This window comes from Vigna radiata, chromosome 11 (genome assembly GCF_000741045.1).
Source record: "Vigna radiata var. radiata cultivar VC1973A chromosome 11, Vradiata_ver6, whole genome shotgun sequence".
Classification (NCBI taxonomy): Eukaryota; Viridiplantae; Streptophyta; class Magnoliopsida; order Fabales; family Fabaceae; genus Vigna; species Vigna radiata.
Genome location: NC_028361.1, coordinates 18,047,467 through 18,070,955, shown reverse-complemented (window position 1 = coordinate 18,070,955; position 23,489 = coordinate 18,047,467). Strand labels below are relative to the sequence as shown.

The 23,489-nt window shown below is 33.4% G+C and overlaps 1 protein-coding gene across 2 annotated transcripts; it reads right to left on the bottom strand.

Annotated features, from left to right (window-relative positions):
- Window positions 1-85: 85 nt before the first annotated feature.
- On the bottom strand, window positions 86-15,142 carry LOC106777719 (protein RAE1). Of its 2 annotated transcripts, XM_014665438.2 has the most exons (11): window positions 14,918-15,141; window positions 14,747-14,833; window positions 14,553-14,630; window positions 14,224-14,417; window positions 13,027-13,168; window positions 11,817-11,897; window positions 8,282-8,410; window positions 8,105-8,182; window positions 2,896-2,967; window positions 644-724; window positions 86-392 (listed from the first exon to the last, which is right to left on the bottom strand). In XM_014665438.2, the coding sequence occupies exons 1-11, from the start codon at window positions 14,963-14,965 to the stop codon at window positions 342-344; spliced, it is 1,041 nt and encodes a 346-aa protein (XP_014520924.1). In that variant the 5' UTR covers window positions 14,966-15,141; the 3' UTR covers window positions 86-341. The 2 variants fall into 2 exon arrangements, with proteins under 2 accessions (XP_014520924.1, XP_022643093.1); XM_022787372.1 differs by lacking the exons at window positions 86-392; window positions 644-724 and adding an exon at window positions 2,164-2,220 and having other exon boundaries at window positions 14,918-15,142.
- Window positions 15,143-23,489: the final 8,347 nt, after the last annotated feature.

Sequence of the window (23,489 nt, the reverse complement as noted above, 5' to 3'; positions counted from 1 at the left end):
ATTTTATTCAACAATTTTTGAAAATTTTCTTAACACCTAATATATATTAATCTGCTATTTTCAATATCTTCAGTCCTAAGTTGAATTAAAAAAAATTAAAACACATTGAGGATGATGTCAAAGGGATGGAGAAATGAACCTCCTACAAAACTTCTCTACCATAAAGTGTAAAGCATACATCAGCTTCATCTGAAACTGCCTAACCTAAATCATAATAAAGTACACCTGCAGGGTAGAAAAATGGGCTATCCTAGGAAAATTTCAGATTAAAAAAATCAAAGTATGAATTTTCTCAGTTTAGCTGGTTCTACCAAAACGAAATGGACCTTTAGCATGAAATTTCACTTTCTTCCCGTGGCTCCAGCTCGTGGCTTACCTTTAACCTCAGACTCCTGTTTACATGAGAAACAATGTTAGTCTTAAAATGGGAAAAAAATTGAAATAAACGATAGTTAATATTTACAGGACACGAATGAAGCATCCCGCTTAAAAGCGAGTTGATCATTGTTTAATCATATTCCAAGTGAAAGAATAACAATTGTTTCATTCTGTTTCACTATTTTACATTCATTCAGTCTCATACATCCATTGAGTTGTTAAATATGTTCATGGAAAGATCATATACACGTATGCATAGGCCTACCTGTGGTAAGTGCAAATAAATGTAGTTCTTCGCTGTAGCTGGATTGTGATTTTCTGCACCCTTGCTCCAATCATAACAAACCTAAATAAACGAATCAAGGTTTCAGAACCAAATAAAATTAAACGGATGGTTCACGTTTGTATGTCAATAAAAACAAGCTAACTTTATACTTTATTTTCCAAGCAAGTTCGTGAAGTTGAAGAATGAAATGTGTGCCATACGAGCGAGAGCAAACAAGACAAAGACTTCAATTATATAGCCGAAACATGCAGATCATACACACTAACAAATGTAGGTCTCCTTATTTATGGAATTTTAGATGATAAAAATATGCTAATATGTCCATATTCATTAGGAAAAATACACTTAGAATCTATATATTCACTCTAGAAGATTTTATTTCCTTTTTTAAGAAAATGTGACTGTTAAAAATAGTGAAATTGAAAATGTAATTATCATTATTGAAATTAATAAACCATTTCTTTATTCCCTCTCATTGTTCAAGTAGGTATTAGAGCTCCAAACTTTTGAGACTATGATTCCACCGTTGTACTACCTGCCTATCATCATCACCAGTACTGTCATCCTCAGACAGTGGGGAGACAGAAAGGTGCATCTGACACTAAACATCACAACACTGGAAAATCATGTCACCTACAGAAACGCCACACCACCGCATACCACTGTTGGCATATAACCAAATATGGTATCTGTTATAACTTTATCAAGAATTTTTGGGTCTCCGATATTTTCCGTTATCCAATATTGATAACACTGTTGAAGAAAATGATTGAAACAATTTATAAGTCCACTCGATCATGTACCTTGTCCATTCATTCAATACAATTGGGCATGTGTCATAGGATGTTTGGATTCTTGAGTTAATAGCAACTAATCACATGACTTACAATTGGGCTTGTGTCATAGGGTGTTTGGATTCTTGAGTTAAAAGCAACTAATCACATGACTTTGTTTCCTTGTTACCTATTCATACATTAAAATGAATAGTGAACTCGTTACAATTGAAAATGATAATAGATCATACACATGTGTGGATCCGAGAGTATACTGTTAGAATCGTCTCTTGAATTAAATGGCGTTTTATTTATATGTCCCACAATTGACAAATAATCTTATCTTTACAAAAACTAACAAAAAAGACTTGAACAGATGAACATAGTTTGAGTTCTTGCTCAAATATGTTTGGATGGGACTCACACCAAGTCAATGTGAATAATGTCTTTCTTCATGGACCTTGAGAAAGAGAAGTGGACATAGAGATTCCTCTAGGATTTGAATCTCATAGTAAAAGGAATAAGGTATGCCTCCTAAAAAAGGCCTTATGTGGTCTTTAGCAATCTCCAAGAGCATGGTTCCTTAGAATATAAGCAAAGCTAAGGAGATCATGCTTTATTCCTAAAGACGTAAACTTACTCTATTCATGACATGATGAAACCGAAAATAATGGCTTAAAATGGAAAAAGTGGCGACCTAGAAGATATATACTGATGCAGACTATGTTATAGACTAAACATTTACCTTTTGTATGGTATGCTTCTAGGAGAAAGTCTAGTGACCTAGAAAAGCAAAAAGTAAGATTCTCGTTCAAGTATGGAAACTAAATTTCAAGTCCTTACTCAAGCTGTGTGTAAAAGCCTCTAAATGAAGATCATATTATATAACCTTAAAATAAAGGTTGACATCCTCATACAATTGTATTGTAGATAATAAGTCAGTCATGAACATTCCTCATAATCTAGTACATGATAAATCAAACTTATCAAAATTGATAAGCATTTTATCAAAGATAATATTGACAGAGGCATGGTGGTTACAACCCATGTATATACCAGACTTCAGTTAGCAGTCATCTTCACTAAGGCTCTTTCTCATATCAGATTCTAAGATCTTGTAGGAGAGTTGAAAATGAACTATAGTCATTTACCAACTTGAGGAACAATATTGTAAATAGGAGATTATTAGGATAAAAAATATCTTAATATCTCAATAATAATTAGGAAAAGTATTCCTAGAATCTACACATTTATTCTGGCAGGTTTAATTTTAATTTGACAATGTGATTGTTACAAATAAAAGAGTTGAAAATGTAATTAGAATGATTGCAATTAATAAAAATTTGCTTTATTCCATCACATTATTCAAGTGGAAGGTCATGAGAAATAAAGCGAAAAAAAATAACTGTATAAAAGTAAAGAAGTATGGTTCGTGAAAAAACAGAAAATGGAACGTACCGCATAAGCAAATATGGAACCATCATTATTGAATGCACTGCAAGGTATGGGTTGACTACATCTTTGCATAGCCTGCCAAACATTAAAGTCTTGTAAGCATATGACAATAAAAACAAATACTTCAAAGGATGTATACAAGACAACACAGTACTTTCGAGATCTTCATACATTACCAACCCAATAATATGGGCTTAAAGATCACAAAAAGAAACACAGAAAATGAAAGAAACACACACAAATAGGGATATTGAAAGAAATTCATCCTTCCATTTTGGCAAGTGATAACACACACAAATTAGAAACTAACTTCCCCCATGGCCCCATCCTAAAAAAGAAAATTGTTAGAATGTAATCAACTGTAACATATTTGTAGGAAATTAACCGTTACATAATCTAAGAAATTAGGATGATTGATTCTTAATTATTAGATGTTTTTATTATAATTGATTTTTATAAAATAATATAAATACATATTGTGTAATCTGCATTAGACACACAATACATTCATAAAATATACAATTCTATATGGTATCAGTAGTATATGGTTTCGATCTTGGATCTTTTTTCTTCAGCTGAATAGTACCTGCGACCCCTGTGTGCCCCTTTTCTCTATTGTGGAGCGTCTTTTTCCTCTTGTGACCACTACAAGCAAGACCATATTCCTCCAGCGACCATTGCGCTTCATTCACTGCTCTGATCCCTCACCTTTTCATGGCATGTTCGTCTCACACGTTTGTCTCCACTTGTGTTTTTCTCACTATTCTAACACGACCCACTTGCCAGTGGCCCCTCTGCATCCTTCCTCAAACACAAATGCCCCTTTTTAGCCCATTTTAGGTACTTTTCCCATGGCTTCTGAAAGCTCACACTCAAGTACCCCCTCTGTAGTTACTCTTACCACTATTCCGCTGATTCCATGTGAAAAATTGACTGGGACAAGCAACTTTAGCTTCTGAGCTACTAGTGTCTAACCATGGTTTCAAGGTCAAGACTGTGCCGACCACTTGACCAAACAAGCCAAAGACATTACACGCAACGATCAAGCCCAATGTATACAAATTGATGCCTCTTTTTGTAGCATTCTGTGGTTCTCCATTGATGTCAAATTGCAGCCTCAATACCACACTTTTACTACTTGTTATGATGTGTGGAACAAAGCCAAGAGAGAATATTCCATGTTGTCTCCAACCTTGATTGTAAAGCTGGAAAATCATGATATACAGACATATCTTTGTAAGCTCGATGGCTTAATTGTTAATTTTGAGTCATTCATGCCTTTCATTAATAATGTAGACAAACATGCTGAACAACATAGCAAGTTTTTTACGGTTCATGCACTTGCTAAACTTCAACCTGAGTTTGACTTTGTCCACAATCAAACCTTATCTAGCACAGTTGTTCCATTTTATGACAGCATTAGTGAACGATTACTTTGCCTCTTAGTTCCTCATATGTTTGATCATTCTCTTGTACCTCTAATTGATTCCTCTACATTTTACTCCCAATCTTTCTATCGAGGGGGACGAGGTGGAAACTGTGGTCAAAACCCTCACTGCAATTTTTGTCAATGATATGGCCATACTGAGGCGAAACGTCATAAAGAGGCATGACAACACAAGACAATCAATATTACTCAAGTCAATTCTCCAAAACCATCAGATGAGATTTCAATTTCTATTGATACTTATAATGAGTTTCTAGTAATCTAATAGCCTGTATCTCTCAATCCTCCTCCCTTGGACCTTGGATTCTTAACTTTGGTGCCTATGACCATATGTCTAGTAACAAGTCCCTTTTCTCTCAAGTGACTTATTTGATTCTTTACCCTATGTAACCATGGCAAATGGCTCTCAAATAAAAGTTCATGGCATTGGTCAAACATGACCTTCTTCTAATCTTACCTTAGATTCTATGCTTTATATTCCTAGGTTTCCTTTTAATTTAATCACCATAAGCAAGCTTACTTACACCCAAAACTACTTTGTTCTTTTTGCTAATGTTCTTGCTCAGGATGGGCATATCAGACACAAGATTCGAGCAGGACATGAGTCTTGAAGATTATACTATTTGTCACAATTGGTTGCTTGTATCTCCATTGTGTCCCAAGCTCTTGGGCATCAACGCTTAGGTCATCCTAATCCTACCAAAATGTGTCTCATGCTTCCCACTCTTTCTCACAATTCATCTTTTCAATGCGAGTCTTATCAATTAGAAAAACACACTCATCATACTCAAGTTAATAGAAGTGTTTCATCACATTTTACCTTTGTTCACTCTGATATTTGTGGTCCTAGTCATTTCTGTTCTATTTTGGGTTTTTATACTTCGTTACTTTCATCGACATTTCTCCCAATTGTTCTGATATTTTTTCTATATTCCAAGGTTTCTTAGCAGAAATTCAAAAGCAATTTGGCACATCTAATAAAATTTTATGCACTGACAATGCTCGTGAATATATATGTCTTCCCAATTTTAGTCCTTTCTGAGTTCATAGGGTATCTTCCATCAAACATCTTGCTCTCTCACACACTACAGCAGAATGGTAACGTCAAAAGAAAGAATTGAAACTTGGTTGAAACTGCCCATACCCTTCTTCAACAACAATATTCCTTTTCAATTATAGGGAGATGCCATTTTGACCTCATGTTAATGGATCAACCACATGCCTTCCTCTGTCCTCAATAATCAGGTTCCTCACTCTCTCTTATACACAAGATCTTTACCCCATTTCTCTTTGTGTCTTTGATTGCACATGCTTTGTCCATGACCTTACTCTAGGTAAAGATAAACTTTCTGCCAAATCTCTCAAATGTATTTGCCTTGGTTACTCATGCCTTAAAAAGGGCTATCATTGATTTTGTCCTCAACTTCAATGTTGTATTGATGTCACCTTTTTTGAGACTACCCCCTTCTACACTTACACTATATTGGATGTCCATATTACTCAGAAGTCTCGCTTGTTCCAGCTCAGATAATTGCTTCTCCTCAATATCATTTGCTTCAATACCACAAACGAGTTCAAACTCCAATTGTAACTTTACTAATCCTCAAGCATCATCTCCTGCTCCAACCGCCCCTCCGCCCACACCTCCTGCACCTGAACTTCCTATTGCGATATGAAAAGGTATTCATTCCTCTAGTAATCCTAACCCTCTCTATTCTTTTACCATTACTTTTGATCATTTGTCTCCATCCTATTTCTCCTTTGTTTCTTCTTTGGATTTTGTGTCTATTCCTAAGACTACAAGGGAAGCCATGGTTGATCCCGACTGGCATCAAACAATGGTAGAGGAGATGGCAGCCTTACATTCCAATGGCACTTGGGAACTTGTTCCTTTACCTCTTAGCAAGAAAATCGTTGGTTGTAGTTGGGTTTATACAATGAAAATTGGACCTCATGGTCATATTGATCAATTAAAAGCTCACCTGATCGCCAAAGGATATACACAAATTTCTGGTCTAGATTATGAGGACACCTTTTCCCCTATGGCCAAAATAACTTTTGTTTGTCTTTCTGGCTATGGCTACTATTCATCATTGGCCTCTTCATCAACTAGATATAAAAAATGCATTCTTATATGGTGAATTGCAAGAAGTTTAGATGGATCAACCCCCTCGTTTTCTTGCTCCCGACAATTCTCTTCTTGTTTTTAAGCTTCAACAATCTTTCTATGGTTTGAAGCAATCTCCTAGGGCTTNGTTTGGTCGTTTTAGTTATGTCTTGATTCAGTTTGGCATGACCAAATGTGAGGCTGATCATTTTGTCTTCTCTTTTCATTCATCTTTTGGCAAGTGAGTTTACCTTGTTTATGTTGATGACATTGTCATCTCATCACGGGTAATGATAAGACTAGAATTCGACAACTCAGAGCACCTTTCACAACATTCATACTAAAGATTTGGGTCCTCTAAAATATTTCTTAGGCATTAAAGTTACTAAATGTTGGAAGTCCCAATTTCAGTCTTATTTTCTACTCTAAATCTGCCTCTGGAATTGTCATCAATCAACATAAGTATTCCTTTAACATTCTTCCTGAAACTGCTATGATTGACTGTCGTCCTTGTGATACTCCTATGAATCCCAATATCAAGCTTCTTCCAAGTAGGGGAGCCATTGAAAGACCTAGAAAGATATTGTTGCCTAGTAGGCAGACTCAACTATCTTACCGTTACCAAACCCGACATCATTTTCACGGTTAGTGTGAAGCCAATTTTTAAATGCTTCTTGTGATAGCCATTGGGATGTTGTGACACGTATTCTTCGATACATAAAAAATGCTCCAAAACAAGGATTATTGTATGAAGACAAAGGCAGTACTAAGATCACTTATTACTTTGATGTGGATTGGGCAAGATCACCATTAGATGAAGATCCACTTCTAGGTACTATGTTTTTATTGGAGGAAACCTTATCTCATGGGGAAGCAAAAAGCAAAATATAGTTGCCAAATCTAGCGTAGAAACAAAATATAGTTGCCAAATCTAGCATAGAAGCAAAATATCATGTTATGGCAGCAGCCACTTGTGATCTTATGGCTTAGGCAACTACTACTACAGCTAAAAATAGGGGACATCCATGAAGCAAAGCTCATTTGTGACAATCAAGTTGTACTTCACAATGCATCAAACCCAATCTTCCATGAAATAACCAAACACATTGAAATTGATTGTCACTTTGTTAGAGAAAAGGTGCTCTCTAGAGAAATCACTACTAATTTAGTCAACTCTAGCAATCAGCTTGCTGAGATATTCACCAAGTCCGTTAGAGGCCCTCAGATTGAGTACATTTGTAACAAGCTTAGAGCATATGACATATATGCTCTATCTTGAGGAGTGTTAGAATATAATCAGATGTTACAAATTTGTAGGAGATTAACAGTTACATAATCTAGAAAATTAGGATGATTAATTCCTAATTATGAGATGTTTTTATTATAATTGATTCTGTAGAATAGTATAATACAGTGTGGTATACATTCAGAACATATACAATTCTATAAAAGTGAATGGCTTGAAAGGAGAATAACAGTAATATCTTGGTTACCAGGTGTTTTAGACATACATACAGATAGGTTCTACTATGAAATAGGAGCAAAAAATATTACTTTATGCAGAAATTAGAAACAACACAAGTATGTTATGGAAATTCCAGAGATCAGTTTCAGAATGAAAGGACAAGTAAGAATAGAGTATCAAAGAAAGAAGGAACCTTGAGCCTCTGTTTACTGTCCTTGTCCCAGAAATTAAAAGCACCATCAGATCCGGCAGTAGCAAAAGTGTGATGTATCTGAAAGCCAAGACATAAAATCAGATCTTACATAGAAGAATACTAAATCCACAGCTTGAAAATAAATTAAACTAATCTTCATGTTATATGGTGTACTACCGGATGGAAATTTAAGGAGTTGACTGAATATATCTCATTATTCTCTCTGTGGCATTTAAAAGTAAAATTCTTGTTTTGTTGTGCATCATCCAGGTGATGTACTCCAACCCTTCCTTCTATGGAGCCAACCTACAAAGAAACAGTGTATAGTCAATACTCCATAATGGCAGCAGTTCAAATTTTTAAAGCAAAAAAATAATAAATAACAAATATACAGCAAGGGTTTAAAAGAATAACTGCAGGAAAACAACAAAAGCATAGATGTGACAGGGGAGACTAGCTAAACTCAGAAACGGTATTAATGTCTGAATTTGTATATGTAATACAAGTCAAATATATTTGTATATGTAATACAAGTCAAATATATTTGTATATGTAATACAAGTCAAATATATTTGTATATGTAATACAAGTCAAATATAGTTGAAGGAAAACATGGACATGTTCAAGAGAACACAAACTGAGGGCAGGTGAAGAAAAATGAAAAGTGAAGAGAAAATGAGAAAATTCAGGAGTCTCGAAGTGGTCTAATAACCTAGATACTAAACAGAATAATGATTTGTAATGTGTATGCTGCAGAATATATAGGAACTATATAGGAGACTGTTGAAACATCGTCAATGAAGTTGTGACAATTCATAACAGCATTGCACCATAAACGGAATCAAGCAATCACAAATGATAAGTACCAAAGTACTTGGGGAACCCACACTCAAAAGCAAGCTACTAAGAGGGGAGAACCAAACATTTAAATACTCCACCAAGCATCCCATACTAGTAGATGTGAGACTTATGCTTCCCATAATACCCAAGTTTGTGTCCCTGATGATGTGGATATCAAGAAGATGATTGTAAAGAAACGTCACAAGTGTAGACTTAGTGATGAGTGCATGTAAAGGGAGGATCTACAATAATTTTAAATAAATAAATTCATGTAGAATAAAGTTTATTTTGTTAGTAAAATTATAGAAATTAGAAGGCAAGGGGGTCTAAGCATTAGAAGGCAAAGTAGAAAGAAGAATATTGAATTCTATCAAGCCCAAAACAAGTATCCAAATTCTCAACCAAATGGTTGCACAAAGAGGCAAGGAGTGCATGGAAGGAAGCAAAAGAAGCATGACCCTAGCATGAGAAGCATGTCTCAATTTTAAACTTTTAAATTGTTTTCCCTCCTGCGTAATTCAAAATTTTGGTCACATGTTAGGCTATTCTAGATTTCGGTTTGCATTTGATTTCCAGGTGCGTTTACATATCAGGATTAGTATTTTCAGATTCAAAGGTTATAAATAGCCTACTCATTCTCTTTGTAAAAGAACTTTTGGAATATATTGAATGAGAGTTATTTCAAGAACATTTGTAGAGTGCCTTTGAAAGAGGGACAGTTCTCCTGCTTTGGTCTTATCTTTAGATTATAGGATCAAGTGGTGAGTCAATTCAACACTTATCTTGAAGCTCCTTCATGTGGTGTGGCGTCCTTCATCAATCCAGAAGTCCTTCTCCTTCATTCTTTTCTTCGTTTCCATTGAGTTGCTGAGATGTTCTTGTTATTCCCCTTCTTGTTTCGTTTGTATTCTTATTCTAAGTTTATGTTCATCTTCTCTTTTTAGGAGCATGCTTTCACACTTAGATTTCAAGCTCAAATATTTTATATTCTTTATAAAAAACTTGGGTTCAACTTTCTCAGGTTTGGAGATATTTGTTACTTTATCAGGAAAACCATGCAAGGAGTAGCATTTCTCTTTCTTAAGTATTGCTCCCATTCTCTTAAAAAGGAGTATTGAGGATGACCACCTCTACCACCACATCCTCCTGTATTGCTACTTTATCAGCCATTACATAAGATTCAACTGCAATAAGAAGATTTCCCTTCTTAGGAGTTAGAACACAGAAGTTTTGTCGTCAAACTCACCACTGATCAAACTTCTTGGGTAGAGAGAATCTGATCACAATGATCATAGTTTGTATTCATGGCACAAAATATTATCACCATGTTCAACTAGTCCAATATCATCTTAATTTCCTCTGATGAATTAGTTTGCAAAAACAAATTCACTTCAACAACAGCTTGAGCTTCCTCGCAATAAAGGTCATATCATGGTTTCATTAAGAGATGCTAGCTTGTTAGGAGAATCATAGAGGCGTTTGCTACTAGGACCTGTTTCCATCAGAAATAGAGTTAAGTTCAGTTTCAAAGTGGTCATGGTATCCTGAGCAAGTAATCCATAATTCCATGGAGGCAGACCAAAACAAATAATTCTTCCAATTAAGTCTTGCACTTGTAATGGTTGGAGTAGCCAAAAAGAAAGGAGCAGAACCTATTGAAGCCATTTCACAAAGGGAGAGCAGTGAACAAACTTGAGAACAGACAAGAGAAACCCTAAAATCATGAGAGCATGTGTCCCAACACAAAGGTACATTGGAATAGTAAAATGAGGTCAGAAACAGAGTTAGAAGAGGCTGGCAAGTCAAACAGAGGTGTCATTGAGTGGTTCTGACAACGAGAATGCGGCACATGAAGGACACACACCACAAACGGGATGCGCATAGATCAGCGCATGACAAAGTCGGTTGAACAACCTCCAGGGTTAGGAGGCTTTCCTCAAGGCACACCAAACCCTAATTTGTTTTACAAAACTGTATCAGATGGCAGCAAATATGCTAGCAACAACAGTCAAGAGCAGTGACAACGATGGCAAACTTTGCCAAGACGATGAAGAAGACAGCACATTCATACCCGCTTTCATACCAACTTGAATAAGATGGATAGAGCACAGTGTATTCAACCTACACTGTTGGGCTTTTTATTCATGTATATATATAGGATACAAAAAGTGGCAAGGCAGTTGCCTAAAACCCTAACCCTAAAGCTGGTTACACACAAAAGAAGCATTAATAAAATAATATTACATTTCAATAGGCATGCATGTTCAGAATAAGGAGTTTTGGAGAAAATTGACTTGAGAGATCACTCTCAGTTGTTCTATTAGTGTAGAAAAATATACAATCTGAAATACGAAAGGCTGACAAGAAAATGTATAGACTAGGACCCTATAATATGGTTGATGGGTACAGCAAAAGACAACAGTTTTATGAGATATTCTAGAAGATAATAATAAAAATTTTCTAACACACATTGGCTACATTCTCAAACCTAGTACATGTCCAATAGTCATGGGTATGTACCAGGAGGTACCACAAAAAATTCAAAAAAAAAAAAGACTAGATACTCTTTTTGATAAGTTGTGCCCTTTTGTATTTTTTTATCATCCTTCAATTTGATCATGTTTGTATACATATTTTTTTATATATGTATATTTTGTAAAATTTATATCCTAGAAACTTGAAATTTTCCATACAAGCAACATAGGTTTGAATCCTTGAGCTGTAGAAGATCTTCAAAACATTAACGTGTAAAGCCTAAACCAAGTGCCAAATTGCCCCATATCATAGCAGTAATGAGATTAAATAAACTAAAGAAGGAAACAATAAGACTTTTATCAGTGTATTTAAATGAAAGTGAGAGCTGAACACATACCAAAAAACCTTGTTGATCTGGAAAAGCTGCAACACATCTTGTCTGATATTTCAGTGGAGATACAATTCTCTTGTATTCAGTCTGTTGTGATTTCAATATAAATTAGAAGAATAACAAATATCATTGACATTTATTGAGATCAATAGCTCCTCATATATCAATATGGAATCGACGCTTCTTAATTCCTCTTTGTTAAATACTAGTAAGACCCAAAAGAATAGACCACGTGAATACAAACAAATCATGTGAAAATAGCAAGAGTTGGAAAAATAACTATATACATATAGGGGCCATATCACATGGAGCATGCTTTTCTAAGGTGTGATAATATTGAGTAAAATTCAGATTATCAGGATCCGGTTCCTGTAAAGTGCATCGTGCATCATGCACTATACAGGTAAAGGTGGTAACAATGTAATATTGTGTTGTGCAAGTTCTTGTACAAATCTAAACCATTACACTTGCAAGGAGCAGAAGTGCCACAAACAGATAATGCACATTTCACATGATGCAACAAAATCATATACTGGCCAATGGAGAAACAGAGACTTGGACCAGCTCATGCCCAACCTGGAAAATAGGCCAAAGATTTGAAGGGTCTACTATAGGAAAATTAGACTTTCAAGGAGCAGAAGGGCCAAAAACAGATAATGCACATTTCACATGATGCAACAAAATCACACACTGGCCAATTGAGAAACAGAGACTTGGGCCAGCTCATGTCCAATGTGGAAAATAGGCCAAAGATTTGGAGGGTCTACTATAGGAAAATTAGCAAGACTTAAGGGTATTGAGCTGTCAAGGTTGGCAAGGCTTGATTTGTAATCAATTAGTTATTATAAGGAATAAGAGGAAGGTGAAGAGGTGGGCACGAGATTCAGTTATAGAGAAGAGTGAGATCACTGAGAATATTCTCTAGTGTGGGGATCCTGCCGGTTTGGGCTGATAATACACCACTATCAGATTATCTTTCATTTCCTGTTATTTTATTGTTCTAAAATATCAAAAACAGTACACACAATGAAGCTTGCACTTCTGAACCTATCACTAGCATTCATGTTACTCAAATTAGACAACAGTAATAGAATTTATAATCGAAAATTCATATCCTGAGCATAAAAGTCAAAATTTACGCTAAAATGCCAACCTATTTCATACAAACCTACAAATAACACTGAAAAATAATTTAGAAAGAAGAATGAAAGATTACCTGAGGATTTTGCAAGTTGAAGACAATCAGATTTCTATCTGCAGTTCCCACAACCATCAGAGGATGTTTGACTGTTATTGCATAACACCGGTCAGGAAGTTGTTGTGTATGCACTGGATTTGGTTGCCTTGTATCCCAATACCTAAAATAAGGATAGTGCAGTTTAAAATAATTTACTAACTAGTTAAAACTTCAACATAATCCGCCACACATGTAACATGAAAAGGGATTAGTAGAAAAAACCTCATTTTTTACAACTAGAAGTTCTCAACCAAGTGTCTCAATGTTATCCAAATAAATAATAATAAACTTCTTAATGATAAAATAAAAGAAGGAAATATGGTAATTTGCAAAAGCTTCGCACCAAGATCCAAGTATTTAGTAATGATGCATAAAATGGTTACTATATCTAAACTTCAATTTCAGCAAGTTCATGAAAAAACAGAAAGTGACAATATTCCGAGATACTGTTCCAAATGAATCCAAACATTTTGATATATACATTTCTTAATCATAGTTATTCTATTTGTATGCTTCCTATCCTATCCTAATAATAAACATATGCACACTACAATATTTGTAATCGAGCATGCAATAAATGGCCACCCCACCAAAACATTAACAGAAAGATGTAGTTTCTGTGATCCCAAAGCAAATCAGGAATTTTTCAAATGATCATAGCATGCGTTACATTTAACTAGTGCAATTTACATACAATACGGGTTACATTGTTGCACATTTAAAAAAAAAAATGTCCTCTACTAGTTTGAACAACATTCATCTGAACTAGACATCGCAACCCCCACTAGGATCATTGTTCAGAGAAATTTTATTTAATTAAGAGGCCTACACTTTAGAGTGACAAAAGGAAGACCAAGGGCCTCAACTCCTCAAGGTAAAACACTCTTTTGCCCATTCATACACCAAACCTAAAGAACGGAATGTTTATTACTACCATCTCCAATGCAGACATAAGCCTCCTAATCCCCTGCCAACCTAAAATACAAACTACCTGTCATGTCACCTCAGCTAGCTCAATGTAGAGCCCCTCTTAAAGCGTGTTTATTTCACCTTAGTGGACAAAATAAAATGCTCTTTGGTACCAACTTACGGACACATTTCATCCTTCTACAATAACACTACATCACTAGAAACCCTCTAACTTTCAACATGCAGAAAAATAATCAAGATGCATACTTCAGGGTCTTGTCCCAGCTTCCAGTAGCTAAAAGATTCATCTCCGGTATCCAGGCAAGATCTTTCACAGGTGCATCGTGCATCGCAACAGTCATTGGTTGTCCACCAGAAGTAAGTGGCCACATCTTGACCTGCTTGTCGCAGCCCCCAGAAAAAACGGTTGTTCCATCATCCTTCCAAGCAGAACACAAAACCTACACAAATACAACAAACAGCAGAATCAAAAGGTGCCCCCAATGGCCAATGCTTCAGTCCCAAACAACAATAATTAACAATAATCCATTTTTCTAATAAAACCTATTGGAATTTTTGGAGTTCAAATTCATTACCGGCTGGTCATGAGAAATGGAAGCCTTGGGAGTACTGGAGACAACAGTCCCATTCCTTGTTATCTCCCAACAACGAACCTATCAAAGTAGAAATTGACAGAAAATTAGAAACACGGTTTAGCATTTAGGGTTTTTTGTCATGTCTTTATATTTGATAATAAACAAAAATTAAACTAAGACTGAGAAGTGGAAACCTGATTATCCCATGAAGTTGCGACGAGGAAATTGGCCTTGGGACTGAATGAAAGACAGGAAATTGAATCAGAGGGCGGCTGGGCCACCTGAAATTTTCATTTTCGAGGGGAAAAATCACTGAATAACGAATTTGACAGATTCAACGCTGAAGTGTGAAATATTATTATTACCTCAAAGGATTTGTTGGGATTGGTATTTGCGGCTCCGAAGGTGGACATTGTGATCAATGTATAACACGGAAGGAGAGAGAAATTGAGGGGTGGGACAGGAGACTGAAAGATTACAACTGAAAGCAAAGGTGCTGCGGTGCATAGGGGTTCAATGAAGATGGGTCACACCACCATTGTGCGCATTGTGCTTACCTAAACTGTTTAGGGATAGGCTTAGCTTAGCTTGTTTTCAACTCTGGGATTTTTATAATTTTTTAATAACATGTGTCCTATCTTATATATTCCACCAATTTATCTTGAATAATAATAATAATAGTAATTAAAGTAATAATAATAATAGTTAAAATAATAATAATACATTTGATATATATATATATATATATATATATATATATATAAACTTTAATATTATTAGTTATTATAAATTATAATTTGTTTCTATATTTAAATATAGGTTTATGTAATGCTTAAATTCATAATTATTTTTTAATGGTAACAAATAATTTAATTATTTATTTTTTCAAACATAAATTCGAAATAACATGTTTTAAAATATTTGTAATTTTTGTGAAGTTTTTTCTTTTTATATTTGTGTAAAAAAATAAGTAAAATACATTATTGAATTATGTTTTTTAAAAAAATCAATATTCACATATATCATTACAATTTTTTTTGAGTTTAATGTGTTAACGTTAAAAATGACTAATAGTATTATTATAAATAAATATAATAATTTAGACGTCTAAAAGGTCAAAATTTCGATAGTATTAATTTAAGGATAATGATATTTAGATAATATTTTTTGACAACATTTGAACAATATCGTATGTGTCATTCTGTAATTGGTCCAAAATTATTCCACAATTAATAATAATAATCATAAACACCACCATGGACCAATCACAAAATGACACGTAAGATGTTGTTCAAATGTTGTCAAAAAATGTTGTCTAAGTATCATTATCCTTAATTTAATGACATCCGAAAACATCACAGTTGACGTGCAATTGTACCCTGAGTAAAAATATTACTTTCGGATATGTCCAAAATTACGGATCACCAAAAAACTTGGGGATAAAATTTGCTATGGATAATTGACACGGATATTTATTATTCAAAATCTGTAGATAGCAGGTACTTTAATATCCGCTTATAAACGGATTGGGTGGGATATTATACTGTCCGTATTCGTGGATATCCATTATCCGCAAAAAATAAAAATAAAATTTTTATTTTTATTTTATTAAGTTAAATTTAATTAAAATTAACATTAATTTATATTTTATAAGGTTAAATTTAATTAAAATTATACTATATGAAGTATCGCGATAGAAATTAATTGTCATTTATGGACAATTAATAGGTATTAATAAGTACTCTTTACAAAAAAAAATATATTGATTATTGATTATTGGGTTTAATTGCTTAAAAATATACTGTCCTAATTAATATATGAGATTGTCTTAAAAATATACGGTTAATTATTGATTAGGGAATTTGATTGTCTAAAAATATATTACATTAATGATTAATCAATGAGCTTGCCTGACATAGGCTATATAAATATACAATTGATATCTATGTACAATCTTCTCCTTCTATCCTAATAAAATTTTGACCTTTTTATATCTTGAGCGTCGGAGTGTCTTATGCACGTCAACAACCCATCGGAGTGGATGACATTCTCAAGAAGGATTGAAGATCAAAAGAGAACAAAGCAAAGAAGGATGACTGACCATCGGACCAATTTGACCGAAACAAAATTTTAATTTTAATTTTAATTTATATTTAATTTAATTTATATTATATTTTATATATATATATATATATATATATATATTTTATAATTATATTTAAATTTTATTTTAATAATTTATAAAAATATATATTTTTAAATATTTGCGAGTATTCGCGGATATCCGTGGGTTTTAAAATATTCGAGGATATTTTTTAAGCGGGTATCCATGCAGGCAGCAGGTGGATTTTTTTTTTGTCGGGTCGGGTTCCGGGTAGGCAATATCCGTGTCCGACCCGACCCGTTGTCATCCCTATCCACAACAAAATAAATTTATCTAAAACACTCTTATATTTCCCACAGTTTCACTTTCCAAAATGAGTTTTCGGATCCTTTGTAAAATTTACACATTCATTCACCAAAGTTTCCCTTCCCTAAAGAGCTTTCATATTGATAATTTTTGTCTCTGAATTTTTATTAACTTCTTCAAGTTCCCAAAATCAAGGCTTTTCTTTGTCATTGATTCATCATCTTTATGAAAAGTTTTGGTGAACCTTAAGGTAACCAAGCTATGTAAAGTGCATTTCATTGCTCTTATAGTTTACAAAACCTTTTGTTACCTTGAATAACACCAAACAGTGGTGCACAATGCACCAAAATAGATTAAAACTAACTTGAACAGAATAAAAATAATCTTATACCAGAAATGAAAATTTGAACAGATCTAAGACTTCAATCAGAAATAAAATCTTTGCTCATATCACCAAGGCTTGAATATCATCTTATTGCCTTAATTGCTTGATATATAGCCACACAAGTCTTTAAACTCAAGCAAAACATTATTCAAAGCTTAGGCAGATTTAGACTAAATGAAAATAGTGATTAAAAACTATATCAAAAATTTAACTCATGCACATGACAGTTAACAAAAACAAAATTGGATTCAAAACGAAAAATTACTCAAGCGTGCTTGGAAGGTGGTTAGAGAAGGATCCCTAAGATTCCATAGCCTTGACTTCAAAGGAGCAATTGATTCTAGATTTCAAAAACTCAATTCTCATTTATCTCAAAAGTGAACATACAATGGTGGAGTTTGGTCTTCCCCTTCTATTCTCTCTTGCCCTTCTCTCTTCCTTTCTTCTTCTCTTCTCTTTTCTTCTTTTCTTCTCTCTCCTTCTTTTCTTCTCTTTTCTTCTTTTATTCTCTTTTTTTTTCTCTTGTCTCTTTTTCTTTTCTCTCTATCTCTTTTCTTCTTCTATGCTCTTTTTCTCTCTTCTCCTCTCTTCCTCTTCTTTTCTCTTTTTCTCTTCTTTTAAGCTCTATTTCTCTTTTCTTATCCAAGAGTTTCTCAAGTTTGGCTCCAAATTCAATTTCCCTACGAAGGAAACCATCTAGATTTTTAATGAGTGTTTTTCCCTCTTGAATGCTATCTCTCATTAGTTCTAGGTTTCTCTTAATTCAAGGAGGCACAAAATTTCTTCTCATGTAAGCTCTTAATTCATACCAATCATGAATAAAGGATTTTCTACCTTTCTTAACACTAGATTGCCTTTTACTCCATCACACTCTGTCATGTTCTTTAAATCCAGAAGTGTATAAACTAAGGACATAGGATTCACCCTCTCTACCAAATAAGGGATGTATCTTATCGATTTTCTTTTATCAAGCTAAGTATGTTAATGCTCTAATGTTTTTACCAAAAGAATGAAACATATCTCCTAGCTTGGTTATACATTTCATCTTTTCTCCTATGTGAGGATTCTTCCTTTTGTTTACCCTCATTTTGATTCTTCATGTATTGGGCAAACATGTCCTTTAAGCTCACTCATTTCTATTCCTCTCTTGGTTTTAAATGTAGTTGACATCAAAATTATTAATCCTAGATGACATATAACATGACATCCTTTGTTTTTAAATGTTTTCTTAATCTAAAGAGTTGTAGGTTTCACACTTAGACAAATTCCAGGTAAGAGAGGTGAGCCAAAGAGGCTGCTTAAGTACTAAGTTTTGCCTTGCCAAAGGGTCTTAGGCTACTGACTAATTACCCCTTAAACTAAAATTACCTTTAGAAACAAAGTATATGACTCTAACAAACACACACAATTTAAGAAAATAAAAGAATTAGACTCCTAATTTTAGACCTCTAATGTAATAAGGCTTAGAGTTTAATCTCTTGTAACCTAGATCACTCCTAATCACGTGAAACAAAAAATTCAATCAATATTTAATTCTATAGTGAGACTTGTAACTTTGGCTAACAAGAAGTTATGTCAAATTCAAATCAAGTAAGAAAATTTGCCAAGAGTTGAAAGAGCACTAAGGACTCTTCCAAAACACTTGGACTTTAAATGGCCTTTTACAATGAAAATAAAGCTAAAACAGAGGCCTATTACAAATCAAAATAGTCACAAAAACAATTACAAAAGAATTAAAAGCGATACTGCCATGGTGCTGGATCACTTCTGCAGAAAGAAACACGTGCACACTTGCTACTTCTGGACAGGTTTGATCTTTCTATCTCCTGTAAACAAAGATTATCACAAAGCTTGGATCACTGAACCTTAGCTAAACAGATCATAAAAGGAGATATACAACAGAAAAAGAATCCTCCCTTTCTCGGCTTTGTGCAATTGATGCAGTGAAAAGGTCCTTTTTGGCTCTCAAATTGTAAACTGTTGCAGCACCAACAATATTGTTTTTCTTTAAGCTTTCTAAGGTCAATAACTCCCTTCATTCTCTGGCCATCAAGGTGTTCACTTGTAGTCATCATGAAGTCAGTGCAAACTCCCACGTGAGTTGCTTCTGCTGCTGTTTTCTCAGATTAAGAATCATGATCCTCCCTGCATTCTGCACTACCAGCATCTACACCAAAATCCAAAGAAACAAAAGAAAGAACACGTATATCAGTACAATTCAGCCTTAATTCTTGGTAGCAAAAGAAAACAGATTACAATTTAATTTAAACTTTCTCCCTGCATTGCTGTTTCTAAATCCTAAAAAGGATTATCTCAGCTTGTTCTTTCTAGCCTCTGATTGAACAAATCTAGTTGCTACTATCAGATTCACAAAACTGGTCTCTCATTGCAATTGAAATAATGATCTCAACAAGGAAAGAGTAGTGGTTCTAATCAGGACTCAATGCAGAATTTGAAAATCAACATTCACAATCAAACAGATAACATAATCAAGAAATAAGCAAGCAATTTAAAAAATAGAATGAGTGTACTAACAACTTTCTCTTTCGTTAACTTGATTGCATTCCAGCTTAAACAATCACAGTTTGCTGCAACATGGTCAACCAAATTCGTTATCCTGCACAATGATCAGTTAAGTGAATACTAAACTCTCTCAAAGTGCCAAGGATCTTAGGCCAAGTTAGCCTCACAAAGCTCACACAACTCAATAATAAATGCAAGTGATGAATAAGCACAATATTTATCTTCTAAAACAAATTGTAATTTCAAGTTGCATGGTTATGTTAATGCTGATTGGGGTCTTGATAGTAGAAAATCTACTAGTGGTTTTTGTATTTTCCTAGGCAACTTTTTAATTTCTTGGAACAAAAGAAGCAAAAGACTGTTAGCAAATCTTCAGCTAAATCTGAGTATAGATCTCTTGCTGCTGTCAATGCTGAAATTACTTAGATCTGTAATTTACTTTTTGTCATTCTTATTTCTTCCTCTTTTGCAATGATTTAATGTGACAATAAAGAAACTATCGAGATTGCTAACAATCCATTCCACCATTCCACTATGAAAGAACAAAGCATCTGGAAATTGGTCTCCATTATATCAGAGAACAGGTTGTCAAAAAACAGACTTGATTAAAGAGTTGAAGAGATAAAAGTAAAAAAAAAAAAAAATGACGATTGTATTATCCCGTTGAGAACAGAATCAGACCACAAGATACTTAAAAAAAATATATTTTAAAGGTTTAAACCCTTTTTTAGTCCCTAAGTTAAGTTCTGATGTTCAGTTTAGTCCTCATTTTTAAAAATGTTAACCTTTAGTCCCTATGATATAGAAAATGTATCAAATCAGTCCTCATGACAACACTTAATGAACAATATATCACAAGTTTTAATACTAGGTATCCAATATTTCGTGATTTGTTAACTGAAGGTATTATGAACAACAAATCACTTAATAAAAAACTTGTGATTTGTTAACGAATATGACTAATTTGATACATTTTTCATATCATAGGAACTAAAGGTTGACATTTTTAAAAACCGGGACTAAATTGAACATCAGAACTTAATTTAAACCAAAAAAGGATTTAAACCTATTTTAAACACTGAATAAAACAAAAAATTAATAAACAATAAATTGAAATACTCAATTTTATAAGTTATTCAAATCTTAATTAATATTTTATACATTATTTTTGAATTATAAAATATTGTTGTGATATAATAAATATTCTCGTATAAGCTAGAATTATTGGATAAATAAAAAGAAAATTATTACAACAATGGATAATGATACTTAGATAATGTTTTTTTTACCATATATAAAAATTATTTACGTATTATTTTGTGATTGATTCAAAATTACTCCACAATCAATAATAATCATAAACATAATCATATAAATCAATCAAATACATAATATTATAAAAAAAATATTATCTAAATATCGTTATGCTAAAATAATAATAATAGACAAGTAAAGAGAACATGCACACATAACGAAAGAATCGTTGAGTGGGAAATTTAATTCGAAATAAGGGACAGAAGAGAACATGCATATTGATAGGCACTCATTAGTATTTCTGTAGCTAGTGAACTTACCTTTGTGCATTCATGCAATACAACCAATGAAAAATGTATTTTTCATACCTTTTTCTTAATTCTTTTTTCTCACAACTTCTTTACGATTGTTTATCTAATAGTATTTTGATTAATTATTTTAAATATACAAATCAATATAATAGTAATGACAAAAAAAATTGTTAATTTTTTTAAAAAATATCATAATCGTTTATATATTTCATTTCATATTAAATAAAATCTATGCATTTCCTTTATGTCAATCTTATTTAGTCACAGAACTATTTTATTTCGTTGAACATTTAATTTTTATTTATTTATTAAGTCTTTTTTCTTAATTTTAAATTTGAAACTCGATAAAACTAATTCAAGCGATATCTAATTTCAATATAATATTAATTAAAATGACTGTCATCTTATCCAATATTAAAATAAATTTAATTTTTAAATGCTAAATTTAGGACATCACGTGTTTATTCCAATATTTTATTTTATTTATTTCCATCTCCGTTTTAAAAGTTTTATCTCTGTTTTTTTCTCAATTTAGAGATAATATTCATTATTAATGGTAAACAAATATTATTTCCTTTAGATATATTTTTAATCATAATGTTAAAATATTTATATAATGCGTAAAATTACTTTGCTAATTATTGTTAATAATCCGATGAAGTAAGACACATAAATAAATATAAGATTATATTTAGACTTAATAATTAAGATTATGAATCTTAAAACCATATAAAAGAGTTATTATAGACATGATAAGATAAAACAATTATCCAGCTATAATATAAAGTATTATCTTTACTGTTATCCAGAATAATCATAGAATTTAAAACCTTATATACAACTAGTACAAAACAATCTACACTATGGATGTAACTAATCTACAAAGCCGCATTTCCTCCATCCAACACTTGTTCTAGGAAAACCTCATCTCCCTCTGCTCACACTCACAGGATGATCATTGCAAAAGAAAGAAAACAAAGAAAACATAGAGCACAACCATAGATAGAAGGGTAAGCTACGAGTAAAACAATTAATGATATGTTGATTCAGTTAAACATTCATGTAAGGAGCATACACACATATCATAACAACAAAACTTTATACTTGACAGACCATTAAGTTGACTATCCGGATTAGTATGAATATGTAGCTATGACAGTTCATGCACTTGTTGTGGTGAAACAGCTGGCCCACCCCAAGCTACCACATAAGGTTAGTCCGTTATCACTCACCTTAGGCCAAGGAAAAGCTCCTAGGCTAGGACCTCCTGCTATTCTCACGACATGTCTCACCTTTCTCTACTTGAGAATAGGTGATCATTAGAATGTCAGGATGAATTTCAAGACCGAGCTTCCCATATTCATACTTATAAACTTTGACAATTACCATTAAGTAATTCCTCCTTGGAATTCTCTTTCACACCACTTGAAACATTAAACCTTACTTTGTTACATGTATAACATATTACACCCTCATACATAATCTAAGATAAATAACCACATCACTTAAATCAAACAAGAACATATAAGAAAAAAATGAACTGAAACTTGGACCAGTCGCTCAATGCATACTCTTGTTGAGCGACTATAGAGATTTCTCCCCAACGACCCATCTCGTTGTGCGAATAAACTTCCAGTGGTACCAGACCCGAACCCCTCGCATAACGCACCTAACTCGTTATGCGAAAGCCCAGACAATGGCCCAGACCTCCCAAACACTCGCTGAGCACACCCATTTGCTATTCGAATAAATCTAACAGTGCTTCCAAACCTTAAATGGTCACTCAACGCAGCTCGCTATGCGAATTAGCAAAACAGTGATCCATCCCCCATGACCACTCGTTGAGCGAGCATATTCGCTCAACGAGTCTGCATAATTCTACAACACAAATTTTGCATAATTATGCAACCCAAATGACATTTACCACTTCTAACTATTTTTCCCAACTTCTAACTCTCATAAATTGTGTTATACACCTAATTAGACCTAACTAAGTGTTCCTAAACCTTACTAACATCAATCTAAAGTGATTACTAACCAATTCCCCCATAAAA